Source organism: Hyla sarda, chromosome 13, assembly GCF_029499605.1.
Source record: "Hyla sarda isolate aHylSar1 chromosome 13, aHylSar1.hap1, whole genome shotgun sequence".
Classification (NCBI taxonomy): domain Eukaryota; kingdom Metazoa; phylum Chordata; class Amphibia; order Anura; family Hylidae; genus Hyla; species Hyla sarda.
In genome coordinates, this window is record NC_079201.1 from 14,093,197 (window position 1) to 14,108,131 (window position 14,935).

A 14,935-nucleotide genomic window follows, 5' to 3' on the forward strand; every position below is an offset into this window, starting at 1 on the left:
GTAGAAGAGGTGTTTCTCACTTTGGGGTTTGTAAATGACCATGGTTACATAGCAAAAAGCAGCAGAAAGAATATCTGTCACACAGCATCGTGTGACCTTTACGAAGCTGATAGAATCCGGGAAGCAGTCTATAAAACATGCCCATAGAGGCTTTGGCAACGTAGCGGAAAACTGTGTTGAGCAGCGTCCTGTGAATTGTCCTGTTGTCAGGAAGTGTACAGGATAAATCAAGCACTGCTTGAATGGGAAGTGATGGTGTCCTACATGATGTGCAGAAACCTGTCGGAATACAGAGTGAATTTTAAACTCGCAGTGTTCAACATGGAATTCTTAAATAAATTATTCGGTGCCGTGAACTTCTATCTCCAGATATCCTTTGGCATTCTGGAACTTGTTACATGTTAAATCCACCAACAGGTGCTTTTTGCCAGTCTTGTAGGGAGTTATGGTCAAGGGGATTTGTATGGTCTCATTGGGCTTCACAGGATTTCCCCTAAAAAAACAAAAAAAAACAAAATAGATTTTAATTTTCATGTATAAGCCTCTTGGACACTCTTGTGATATAAAATGTCAAACATATGGCAGCACACCGAATCTCTGTTGCTTAGACATGGGCACTTGCTGTCAACAGGTGCCACGCAACACTATCAAGACACCCTCTCCATTCATGTCTATGGGAGGGGGCGTGTCGGCTGACACGCCCCCTCCCATAGACATGAATGGAGGGGGTGTGGTGTGACATCACGAGGGGCGTGGCTGTGAAATCACGACCACTGCCACAGGAACCCGGCGTTTGATTAGAACGTTGGGTGCAGCGGGAGATCGCAGGGGGGCCCAGCAGCAGGACCCCCGCGATCTGAACTCTTATCCCCTAACCTTTGGATAGGGCATAAGATGTCTAGCAGCGGAGTACCCCTTTAACTCTGACAAACTACTGCATGTACAATTGGAAGGTACCCTCACCATGGTTGGTGTCGCCCTTATCAGGATGAGCACTCCAAGTAAGCAGGGACAGGGGTACGGGTTGAGATTAGGGCTGCACATCTCTTCCCTCATCATGACAATAACATTCTATGTGCTATGCATATGGGGTCTCCAAATAGTTCCTCTATAGAGAACAACATCTTTTGGCATTTGTTGGAACATACCAGAATAGCCATGGTACAACTTAATGCTTATGCAGCTTTACTGTAGCCGTTGGGGGAGATGAGCTCAGTACAGATGGGCAAATGTCAGTAAACAATTGTCTGAGACAGTGACACAGTTCAAATGCAGGTTTTTTTCTGCTCTTTATTATCCAAAACAAAATATTCAGCCATATTCAAACTGATCCAAAGCCCAACTTACTCGTCCAAGCAATAACTACACACTTCTACGAGACCCTCACTATAAAAGTGGATTAATATCGCCCACACAAAACACTTGAAATGTCCCAGGAGAGGATAACAGGCCTCAGGACTTCAGGTCAGGTTCCATATACAGTATAGACGGTCCTTCATCCTCTTTTCAGCCCAGTAACAAGCTGACTTCTGCACCTGTGCTGATCTGGGCTGCTGTGAAAAGCTGGAGTGGCCCATAAAGCAGAATGAAAGGCCCTATACCAATCTTGCCGATCATTCCATAAAAATCCAGGCCCGAAAATAGGATGTACTAAAAGTCCTTTGCAAGCTAAATATGTACCTGCTGTAACCTAGTGTCTACATAACACAAGTACTTTGGAGAAATAAAGCGATGTCCGACCACCATTCCTGTCATCACCATCTTACACCATATAAATGAGCCCTTCACATCTTGGGTCAGGGATTAACAATTCAACTTCCATCCAACATGCAAAGAACTTTGTAGGTCATGGATGAGCTGAAGCACATCCTTTTGTGGGATAAGTAAAAAAATCATGGGCATCTGCTATGGGGGGGTCGGGGAAATAGAACAGAACCAAAATGTCTGCTCTGATTAGTTTTGGTGTCAGTATTGATAACTTTAGTCTTCATTCACAAAACTTCCGCCGTTTACCAGATTGATGACCACTAATGACTTAGGAAGACCATACACATAAGGATACTTTAGTCACCTATTTACACCTTTATCTTTAAAGGGGTTGCTTGGTCACCCAAAGTTAAGGGGATAAGATGTCTGATTGCAGGGGTACCGCCATTGGGGACCCCCACGATCTTGGCTGCAGCACCCTAGACATCCGGTGCATGGAGCGAACTTCGTTCGATGCTGGATGACTGGCGATGCAGGGCTCGTGATGTCACGGTCACACCCTGCTCGTGACGTCACGGCCATGCCCCCTCAATGCAAGTCTAATGGAGGGGACATGACGGCCCTCCCATAGACTTGCATCGAGGGGGCGTGGGTGTGATGTCCGGGGTGCGGCCATGACATGTCCGGCATTGCACCGGGTGCAGCAGGGAGATCCCCAGTGGTGGGACCCCCGTGATCAGACATCTTATCCCCTATCCTTTGCATAGGGGAAAAGATGTCTAGGTGCGGAGTACCCCTTTAACCATAAATGTTTGTAGGTACCTGACCTAATTTCAGAATAAGTAATGGGCCTACTCAAATCTCACTCTCCTGGATAGAAAAGAGCTCTTAGGTGTCACTTATTTGGAAGTAGCATTATGGGTGTCTTGAGAAATGTTTCCATTGGGGGGCATAATTTTAATGTTATTTAAACAATGCCTCTTCTTGACACTATCATAAAGGGCAGGGTCATGATGACCATTCCTTTAGAATAAATATGATGTCATGTTTACCCAAATGAATCATCTCTAGATGGTCAGCATCATAGCTCAGGGGTTCTCTATGTTGTTCTCATGCGGGAGACCAGGATTCAAATCTCTTAAAGTTCCAAGTTAATCATTTTTCTAACACTGCTTACAGTAATCTTCTGAATCCTCCTTACAGTATTAACTGCTATGCCATGGCTTTGGGTAGGATATCTCAAACTTGCTAGTAAAGTTCCTGGTTGAGCTCTTGATATCAGCTCCCCGGAATAGTTTCCTCACGTGGCTCTCAGTTTGGGTCGCCTAATGTTTAATAAAAAACTTGCAGTGTTGGAGAATCTCTGTATGTGAGACTAACACAGATATAATCATACCCTAGGAGATACATCTCTTCATCTTCCCCAACAGCAAATGACACCCTCAGGTGCAGAATTTTTGGTCCATTAGGAGCCTTCGTTAAGGATGTAAATGTCATGTTTATGAAAATGAGCATGATGTTAGTGGGCACCTTGATAGCTCATGGGATCTCTAGTTTGCCTCTCATGTTGGAGACCTGGGTTCAAGTCCTCCTGGTTGTTAAAGAAGCCTTTGTGTTTAAATCTGAAACCCGCTGTTTTCTAAAATTCCTTAAAGTTATCTTCTTTATGGGATTGACTACTGAGATGTTGATTTGGGTGTTCGAACGTTCCTGATTGAGCTTGATATCAGCTCCTGAGAGTAGTTGCCTCATATGACTGTCAGCTCGGGTTGCCTGATGCTACATAAACAATTTCAGTGTTGATGAATGTCTCTTTGTGATACTGACACAGATATAAGAGCAAAACCCAGGAGATACATCGCGTCATCTTTTTTTCAACAGCCTTAGGTCATCCTCATGTCTGGAAATTGTGGTCCATTAGGAGCCTTCTATTTGAATCTAAATGTCTTGTTTACCAAATTGTCCCATCTATTTATGGGCAGCATGATAGCTCAGGGGATATCTGCTCTGCCTCTCATGCTGGAGACCCAGGTTCAAATCTTCTCTGGTCACTTTATCACTTGAATCTCAGCTGTAGAAAAAGCCCTACAACTGAGAATTCAAAGAGAGTGAAAAATGGTGGATTTTGTTATAACCAGCTGCCCCACTAGACAGCTGGTTTATGTATAGTACTTGGAGTCCCACATAATAGGGACTTTGAGCTCCTATACCACAGAGCCAGCACTGGGATGTGAACCAGGGTCTACCAGCATCTAGTATCCAGTTATCCCTGGCACTTTACCCGCTCTGAGAGATAAAGTGAAGGTTTCTTAATGTCATTCTTGAGATGGAAGAAAATAATTCACAAGGTGTGGACAAAATAAATGAGAGCAGGATTAGAACCCTGGTTTCCCACATATATTGTATGCAGACATTGCATTGACCTACAGGCAGAACTGAAAACCATGGTTGATACTTCTCAGGGTCATCAGTCAAGTTACTTATAAGTAATCACATAACACATTCTCTTCCATCTCGATAATGACAGAATCAAACCTTCACTTTGTCTCCAGTGTAATGGCTGGCTGAGGGGGTAAAGTGCCAGGTATACACAACTCAGATGCTAGAGACCCTGGTTCAAGTCCTTATCCTTATTGTGGTTTGGATTCTCAATAGTATACCTAGCTGGCAAGTGTGTGATTTATGAAAACATTTAGATTAGGACTATATAACAAATCATCAAACATAAAGGGCTTTTTCTACAGCTTAGATTAAAGCAACTTTAGCAGATTTGAACCTGGGTCTCCAGCATGAGAGGCAGAGCAGATATCCCTTGAGCTATCATGCTGTCCATGAAGAGGCTAACTACAGCCAGGGTCCATATGGCTCTTATCAAGCAGTTGCATTGAAAAGTGAAGGTTTCTTAAGGTCATTATCAAGATGGAAGAGACTGGGTTGTGATTATTCTTAAGTAACTTGACTGATGACACTGAGAAGTATCATCTAAAGCTTCCAGTCCTGCCTGTAGGTCAGTACAATGGTTAGGTACATTATATGTGGGAAACCAGGGTTCTAATCCTGCTCTCGTTTGTTTTGTCCACAACCTTGTGAATTATTCTCTTCCATCTCAAGAATGACATTAAGAAACCTTCCCGTATCTCTCAGAGCAAGAGCTGGCTGAGGGGGTAAAGTGCCAGGGAGAACTGGATAATAGATGCTGGTAGACCCTGGTTCACATCCCAGTGCTGGCTCTGTGGTATAGGAGCTCAAAGTCCCCTATTATGTGGGACTTAAAAGTACTATACATTAGCCAGCTGTCTGGTGAGGCAGCTGGTTATAACAAAATTCACAGTTTTTCAACAGTAGGGTTTGTTCTACAGCTGAGATTCAAGTGATAAAGTGACCTTAGAAGATTTGAACCTGGGTCTCCAGCATGAGAGGAAGAGCAGATATCATCTGAGATATCATGCTGCCCATTAGCATAGGTCATCTAAAATGTGTGAGTAAAGTTCATGATCAAGCTCTTGATATCAGCTCCCAAACGGTACATAAATAACCTGGAGGAAAATTGATCTTGAAGATGTTTTTATGAATGTAGGAAACATGAGTTGATCTACCTCTTCATCAGCATAGTCATCCTCAGGTCTGTATAGTGTGCTCCATTAGGATCATTCCTTTAGAATCTACATGTCTTGTTTACCAAATTGTCTCATCTATTAATGGGCAGCATGATAGCTCAAGTGATATCTGCTCTGCCTCTCATGCTGGAGACCCAGGTTCAAATCTTCTAAGGTCCCTTTATCACTTGAATCTCAGCTGTAGAATGAAACCCTACAAGGGGAAAATTGTGGATTTTGTTATAACCAGCTGCCCCCCCCACTAGACAGCTGGTTTATGTATAGTAATTGGAGTCCCACATAATAGGGACTTTGAGCTCCTACACCACAGAGCCAGCACTGGGATGTGAACCAGGGTCTACCAGCATCTATTATCCAGTTATCCCTGGCACTTTACCCCCTCAGCCAGCTCCTGCTCTGAGAAATAAATGAAGATTTGTTCATGTCATCATTGAGATAGATAGAAGTGAATGATTCACAAGGTTGAGGTCAAAATAAATAAATGAGCAAACAGGACTAGAACCCTGGTCACCCACATATAATGTATTCAGACATTGCATTGACCTACACACAGGACTGGAAGCTTTGGAGGATACTTCTCAGTGTCATCAGTCAAGTTACTGAAGAGTCATCACAACCCCTTCTCTTCCATATTGATAATGACATTAAGAAACTTTCACTTACTTGTTCAAGCAAGAGCTGGCTGAGTGGGTAAAGAGCCAGGTAGACCCAGCTTAGATGCTGGAGACCCTGGTTCAAATCCTGTGGTATGTTATAGATTCTTAAGGTCCCTATTGTTGTGTGGACTCAAAGTTCTATACATTACAGAAAGCATTGCTTTAAGAAAACACTCAGCTTGTTTTTAGCTTAGTACTGTATAAAGACTCTTCAACATAAAGTATACAGAGATTCAAATTGCCTCAGGGGGTTTTCCTATAGGCAGAACACAAGCACTGGGAGACTTGAACTCTGGTTTCCAGCATGAGAGGCAGAGCACATACCCACTGAGCTATCATGCCGCCCTTAAGCTGGCTAAATATTGTATTCAACTTCAGGACTGGAATGTATGGCTCTTGAGACTATAAGCTAAATGTCATGTTTACCAAAATGTTTGGAGTGGTACTGAGTAGTGTGGTGGCTTAGAGGGATAGCTGCTGTGTCTCTAATGGTGGAGACCAAGGTTCAAGTCTCTCTCAGAGCAATAGGAAAGTCTCTGAGGTGAGGATGGCAATATGCTAAGGGTACATGTAGTGCAGCTATAGTGAATTAGTGGGTATTTAGTAAGTATATGAACTAGGGGGTGAGAGGTTTTCAAAATTTTGCCTAAGTGTGAACACTTAGGCAAATCATTAATTTATGTATAGTATGGCCCTGAACACAAGAAGGACCTTGATCTTCTATAGCATATTGCCAGGACTTGAACCAGGGACTCCAGCAACTCAACTGTGTCCTCTGGTTGTCCTGGCTCTTTACCCTCTGAGCCAACTCTTGCTCTGAGATACATGTGAAGGTTTCTCAGTGTCATTATCGAGATGGAAACAAGGTCTAAATAAATGGATTACTTGGAACAAATGGGAGAGTGGGATTAGAACCCTGGTCACCCATGTAAGTGTACAGGGACTCATTCCACTGACCTACAGGCAGAACTGGATACCACACTGGATACCACACTGGATACCACACTGGATACCTCTCAGTGTTCTCAGTCAACAATAATAGAAGCATTTCATACGAGTAAATATAAATGTCCTAAGAGTAAACAAATAATGTGGGAAGGGGACATCATGTTTTCAACCTTGTGAATTTTTCTCTTTCATCTCGATAATGACACTGCCCTAGTAAGGCAGTGCTTTATAAACCAGGTCATTATTAATCTTAGTAATATGTTTACAGCATTATTAAGTTAGTTTGAACACATTCCTACAGATGAGATTCAGGTGATTAAGTGACCTTGGGAGAGTTCAGTACAGTTTACCCCTGAACTATAATGCCACCTTCTGTTTAGATACACATTTTGGTGAACATTACATTTAGATTCAATCCTCAAGAGCCATAAATTCCAGCCCTATAGACACCCTGGTTCACATCCTGGGAATATGGAATCAAAGCTCACGGTCTAAAGACTTTACATTTCTAAAATATGGCTTCACTGTTCCATGGCTTCTTCAACAATGGTGAATACATAGTTTGATTCCACTCACTAAAGCTTTGCTTCACAGAACTTAGGAGGATTGAACCCTGGTCTCTGCTATGAGAAGCAGAGCAGCTATCCTCTGATCTACCATGCTGCCCGCAGGAAGGCTGTTCATTTTGGTCCCCACGAACCATATGTTCCTTCAAGAGCTGGCTTAGTGGGATAAAGTGCCAGAGAGAACTGGATAATAGATACCCTGGTTCACATCCCAGTGCTGGCTCTGTGGAATAGTAGCTCAATGTCCCTATTAGGTGGGACTCTAAGTTCTATATATAACTATAACCAGCTGTCTAGTGGCGGGACAGCTGGTTATAACAAAATCCACCATTTTTCACTCTCTTTGAATTCTCAGCTGTAGGGCTGAGATTCAAGTGATAAAGTGACCCTAGAAGATTTGAACCTGGGTCTCCAGCATGAGATGCAGAACAGACATCCCCTGAGCTATATTACAGCCCATTGACATATATGACAATTTGGTAAACACGACATTTAAATTCTAAAGAAATGTTCCTCATGGACCACAATTTCCAGACTTGAATTTGCAAAAACATCTTTAATACCAATTACTCTCCTCTTCCCCAACATTATAAGTTATTTCTGAAGCATCAGGAGCTGAGAGCCATGTGAGGAAACTACTCCAAGGAGCTGATATCGAGAGCTCAACCAAAACAAGTTTGTGACGTGTTTCCCAAAGCAATGGCTTAGTAATCAATTTTAGAAAAGTGATTCAACTGGGTTACAAGGAAACTCAGGAGGTTTGAACCTGGGTCTCCAACATGAAACATATCCTTAGAGCTATCATACTACCTGCTAGTATCTAGTACATTTTGGTAAACATGAAGAACAGCTCTAGAATCTAAATGTCATGTTTACCAAAATGTCTGGGCAGCATGGTAGCTCAAAAGAAAATATTTGCCTGATGCAGAGCAGCTAAGTTAGAGTACCAAACACAACAGGGTTCTTGAACTCCTTCTTCATGTGCCAAAGATTTGAACCAAAGACTGGAGCATCTCAACCATGTCATCAGGTTTTTCACACCCTGAGCTGCAAGTAAAGGTCTTTTAATGTCATTATAGAGATGCAAACAAGGTCTAGATAAAATAACTGGAGTGTGGGCAACAAATGGGAGAGTAGGATTAGAACACTGGTCACCCATGTGAACATATAGGGACTCAGACCACTGACCTACAGCCAGAACAGGAACACTCACATGGTAGCAGTGTCCCATATGAATAAATATCAATGTGCTAGAGAGTTGTAGTTGTGTGGCACAGGAGGCGGGAGATGTGCGGGCAGGGGACAATAAATGTATTAACCTATTTTCCATGTTTTTTTTTCTTATCATTTCAGATCCGTGTATCCTGTGGACTACTTTGGATTCGGTGGACTACGTCGATGACCAGCTTTTTTTTTTTATCTTAAAACAATGGTTAATGAGGGCTTGTGAGGGAGTGTTATTTGGAACAAGAGTTTTTTTTAAAACGTGTTGTGTTTTTCCTTAATTTATTTTACGGGATTAGTAGTGGAAGCCGTCTTATAGACGGAGTCCATTACTAAGCCGGGGCTTATGGTTTTTGCTTATGTGTGCTAAAAAAATGGTATTCAAAAGTGATTATTTTTTTTTGCTTATGTGAGCCAAATTAATAAACCCCCTGTGATAGTATGATAATTATGTCACTCCAAAAAAAAAAAAAAAATATGACTACAGAACTCGCTTGCCAAAGCAACAATGATAAATTCCCCTCCATATGTCAGGAGCTTTTTCTACAGATGTTAACCTGATCTAAAGAAGCTTCAACCAGGGTCCCCAGCATCTTTAAAGGGGTACTCCGGCACTAAGACATCTTATCCCCTATCCAAAGGATACCCATTAACACTAATGTTAAGTTCAGACAGTGGAATTCCACTCGTGGAATTCTGTAGTGTCAACACACTCTTAGAGATTTGAACCAGGGTCTCCATCAGAGCAAGTTCAGCAGTTAACCCCTGAGCTACCAAGCTGCCAACTAGCATGCTATCCATTTTGGTAAACATGACATTCAGTATTGATCCTCAGCCCTAAACACTGAGATATAATGCCTAGTAAGGGTATTTTTACATGGCAGAGTTTCCGCTCTGAAATTCAGAAGTGTGAATGGGAGTGCGGAATCCCATAAAAGTCTATGGGCTTTAATTTGAGGCAGAATTCCACAAGTGGAAATTCTGCCGTGTGAATAACCCCCTAATGGGTGGCATGCTAGCTCAGGGGTATTTCCTCCACCTGTAACTCTGATGACCCTGGTTCGAAGTGCCCAATGTTGCCCACATCTCAGCTGTGAGACAAACTTTTTACAGATAAAGATTCTTAATATAGTATTACTACTTTGAAACTAACTGAAGTGTTTTACTGGGCAGCTATATTGCATTTATGAATAGTATCTAGAGTCTCAACCACAATAGGGACCTTGAGCTTCTGGGAGACATGTATCATTATTTGTGCATGGTAGAAGCAGTATACCCCTTTTGCTGAATTCTAAATTATGCACAGAAGCGCTAAATTTATCAATCAAGCGCAATGAGTTTCATAAATTGTGGGCAAATATAGTAATCTCCTCATACCTCCACTCTTTGAAAAATAGTCATCCAGGATGGCACATCAGTGCGAGCTGTGGCAAGAAGGTTTGCTGTGTCTGGAGGGGCTACCAGGAGACAGGCCAGTACATCAGGAGATGTGGAAGAGGCCGTAGGAGGGCAACAACCCAGCAGCAGGATGGCTACCTCCGCCTTTGTGCAAGGAGGAGCAGGAGGAGCACTGCTAGAGCCCTGCAAAATTACCTCCAGCAGGCCACAGGTGGGGGTTGTGCTTACAGCCCAACACCGTGCAAGATGTTTGGCATTTGGCAGAGAACTCCAAGAATGACAAATTCACCACTGGCGCTCTGTGCTCTTCACAGATGAAAGCAGGTTCACACTGAGCACATGTGACAGATGTGACAGAGTCTGGAGACGCTGTGGAGAACGTTCTGCTGCCTGCAACATCCTCCAGCCTGACCGGTTTGGCGGTGGGTCAGTAATGGTGTGGGGTGGCATTTCTTTGGGGGGCCGCACAGTTCTCTATGTGCTTGCCAGAGGTAGCCTGACTGCCATTAGGTACCGAGAGGAGATCCTCAGAGCCCTTGTGAGACCATATGCTGGTGCGGTTGGTCCTGGGTTCCTCCTAATACAAGACAATGCTAGACCTCATGTGGCTGGAGTGTGTCAGCAGTTCCTACAAGAGGAAGGCATTGATGCTATTGACTGGCCCACCAGCTCCCCAGACCTGAATCCGATTGAGCACATCTGGGACATCTCACTCCATCCACCACAGACTGTCCAGGAGTTGGCGGATGCTTTAGTCCAGGTCTGGGAGGACATCCCTCAGGAGACCATCCTCCACCTCATCAGGAGCATGCCCAGGCGTTGTAGGGAGGTCATACGGGCACGTGGAGGCCACACACACTACTGAGCCTCATTGTGACTTGTTTTAAGGACATTATATAAAGTTGGATCAGCCTGTAGTGGGGTTTTCCACTGTGATTTTGAGTGTGACTCCATATCCAGACCTCCATGGGTTGATACATTTGATTTCCATTGATAATTTTTGTGTGATTTTGTTGTCAGCACATTCAACTATGTAAAGAGGAAAGTATTTTATACGATTAGTTCATTCATTCAGATCTAGGATGTGTTATCTCAGTGTTCCCTTTATTTTTTGAGTAGTGTAGTAAGTTATATATCTTGGGGGTAATAGTTTTATTTGAATACAATGTTCTGATTCCAGAATACCCCTTTAGGTAACCTCAATTTCAGTTGACTATGATGCCATAGACTATACAGGGGCCCACTGTTATAAGTATCTCATGGTCTGATATATACACTTACCAAGTGTTTAACACATTAGTTACTGTCTCTCACACATTTATAGACATAAAGAGGAATCATTGACACCACCTAAAGCAGAGATCCAGACCTATTCCTGATATTTTTTAAGTACCATAAATGACGGTGTACAGAAGAATCAGAATCAGTATTCCTGACAATACTGCCATCTACAGCCACAGCTGCGACACTGCAGAAAACTCTCTAAAAGATGTAGCATCAAACTCAAATATTTCACTTTATAGATGATTCCTTAATAATGTTTACAATAGGATTACTATATGTATTATTATTATTATTATCATCATTAATATGCACATTACTCCAATTGAAAAAATGACCCAGACACAGTCAGCAATGTTGAAATCTGCAGAAAGCACCCACTGCTCTACAAATGAATGTGCTCTGACTGTGGACTTTATGGGGTCTTCATTCTAAAGATATGTAAGGGGACCAGCATACAGGTAATTTTCAGATTTCATGATGCCTTGTACACATTCAAGACACCCAGTACCAGAGGCAGCAAACAACCCCAAAACATCATTGAACCTCCACCAAAATGTAGTCTTGCTTTTTTATGTCTCTGTGTCAGTGGTGGGGTCCTCCTGGGTCTCCTGCCATAGCGTTTCATTTAATTTAGATGTGGACGGATAATTCGTGCTGACACTGATGCTTCCTGAGCCTGTAGGACAGCTTGAATATCTTTGGAACTTGTTTGGGGCTGCTTATCCACCATCCGGACTATCCTGCATTGACACCTTTCATAAATGTTTCTCTTCTGTCAACGTCCAGGGAGATTAGCTACAGCGCCATGGGTTGCAAACTTCTTGATAATGTTGCGCACTGTGGACAAAGGCAAATCTAGATCTAGTCTAGACTATAGACTAAGTGAACGTCTCTCCTTTTTATCTGCTTTCAGGTGTGATTTTTATATTGCCCACACCTGTTACTTGCCCCAGGTGAGTTTAAAGGAGCATCACATGCTTGAAACAATCTTATTTTTCCACAATTTTGTAAGGGTGCCAATAATTTTGTCCAGCCCATTTTTGGCGTTTGATGTGACATTATGCCCAATTATCTTTTTTCTCCTCCCTTTTTTTGGTTTAGTTCCAATACACACAAAGGGAATAAACATGTGTATAGGAAAACATGTGTTACTGCAATCCTTTTCTGTGAGAAATACTTAATTTTCAAATTTCAGGGGTGCCAACATTTACGGCCATGACTGTAGAGTCCTGAGTAGTGTAGGCCCAAGATGGACACTGAAGGCAACAACTGACACACAGGAGGAGCAGTATGCTATATTCTGTACTGGGTCACTACACACCTATACCCCTCTCCTTCATACACCCATACCCCCCTTCATCCACCCATACCCCTTCCCTTCATCCACCCATACCCCTCCCCTTCATCCACCCATACTTCTCCCCTTCACCCACCCATATCCCTCCCCTTCATCCACCCATACCCCTCCCCTTCATCCACCCATACCTCTCCCCTTCATCCACCCATACCCCTCCCCTTCATCCACCCATACCCCTCCCCTTCATCCCCCCCATATCCCTCCCCTTCATCCCCCACACCCATCCCCTTCATCCACCCATACCCCTCCCCTTCATCCACCCATACCCCTTCCCTTCATCCACCCATACACCTCCCCTTCATCCACCCATATCCCTTCCCTTCATCCACCCATACCCCTCCCCTTCATCCACCTATACCCCTTTCCTTCATCCCCCCATATCCCTCCCCTTCATCCCCCATACCCCTCCCCTTCATCCACCTATACCCCTTTCCTTCATCCACCCATACCTCTCCCCTTCATCCACCCATACTCCTCCCCTTCATCCACCCATACCCCTCCCCTTCATCCACCCATACCCCTTTCCTTCATCCACCCATACCCCTTTCCTTCATCCACCCATATCCCTTCCCTTCATCCACCTATACTCCTCCCCTTCATCCATCTCCTCTCCTTGCTTGATCTTGATTGACATGTATGTTTTTTTTTCAACCATACTATGTAACTATGTAACCCCTTTACATTGGGTCTGCCTGCAAAAGCTGGAGTCACCCTGGTTGGGAAACACTGGCCTAGAAGGTGCATTGACTTACTTCACTGTAACTGGATTATGGAGCAGTCCGCTGCCTTCTGCTGTCACCACAATGTCGGAGATTTCTTTGGCTAAGGGGTTGGTGAAGATGATTTCCACATCGACCGGTTTATTCACCCAGGCTATTTTCTTAAGCTTAAAAAAAAAACACAACAAAAAACCCATGAAACTAACATAAGCGTCTCTAAAGACCAGTCCATGTGTAACTGGTAAAACAGGTTCTTTTTCCCAATTAAATAAACAAATAAAAAAATAAAAAATGAATAAACTAATTAATAAATAAACAAATAACAATAAAGAAAGAAATAAAAATGTTCTTGAGCATAAGCCCTTTCTATTCATCCCTATCTTTATATAGTTTTTGTTACATTTTACTACTTACATAAGTAAATAGATTAATAAACTAATAAATAAACAAACAACTATAAATAAATACATTAAAATGTAACTAAATAAACTAATAAATATAATAACAATTAAACAAATAAATTGCTTTAGCATAAACATTTAGGGTAGTGTGTTGGATTGATACTTTGAAGCTTTACTTGTATTCTTTTTACAGGACTAACAATAGCAACCCAATTATTTTCCAACAGACAATGAAGAAAATATTCACATGAACAACAAACAAACTCTTTGCAGATGTTGTCCTTGGTAGGACCCAGGACTCCAGCACTGTAAGACAACAGCACTAACCACGGAGCTATCAATACCTCCAGAAATATGACAACCATTCTAATAGACAATTGTCAAGCTTTTAACACATCAGAAGTTACAATCGGTTGATACTTTTGTAATTTACTTGTTGGCATTGCTGTATAGATTGGGACGGGGCCAATGAGTCATCTCATTATCATAAGAAGGAAAGAGGACTTGAAGGGGCTTTTTAGGACTTTTTAATTATTGACGGCCTATACTCAGGATATCTGATTGGTATGGATCAGATCTGACATCGGGCACCTCACTGATCAGTTGTTTGCCAGAATGAGTGGAGCAGGGATCAGACAACCCCATAGATTGAGTAGTGGCCATGCTGGGTTACTGCAGCTCAGCTCACATTAAAATAAAGAAAAGGCCATTAATATTAGAGTCTCGGAAAACCACATTATTGCATGAATAAATTCTTCACTTTACCTTAATTTCGAACTTAGGGTTATCCAGAACAACATTTGTTTGGACGATAATTGTTCCTTCGAATGGTTCACAGGAGCATGCGGCTGTCACCTCGATCGAGTTATCGGGAGTCAATAAGTCTTCATATTGGGCGTAGGTTATGACCACTGGCACTTTTGTCTCTGAATAAACACATAATAAAAAGGGTAGAATGAATATTCAAATAGTGAGGTTGTACCCAGGGTTTACTACCTAAAGGTGGCTACACTCTAAAAAAAAAAAAAGGTAAGATTTTATTTATTTTTATTTTTTAC

The 14,935-nt window shown here is 42.5% G+C and overlaps 1 protein-coding gene across 1 annotated transcript in view; it reads right to left on the bottom strand.

Annotated features, from left to right (window-relative positions):
* Nucleotides 1-310: 310 nt before the first annotated feature.
* The window catches only part of LOC130297673 (protein-glutamine gamma-glutamyltransferase E-like), a 51,264-nt gene continuing 36,639 nt past the window's right edge, over nt 311-14,935 (bottom strand). The window contains exons 4-6 of the mRNA XM_056550386.1: nt 14,643-14,803; nt 13,510-13,643; nt 311-493 (exon numbers count right to left, since the gene is read on the bottom strand). Of these exons, the coding sequence (XP_056406361.1) occupies nt 340-493; nt 13,510-13,643; nt 14,643-14,803 (449 nt within the window). The 3' untranslated portion in view covers nt 311-339. The remainder of the gene's footprint in view (nt 494-13,509; nt 13,644-14,642; nt 14,804-14,935) is intronic.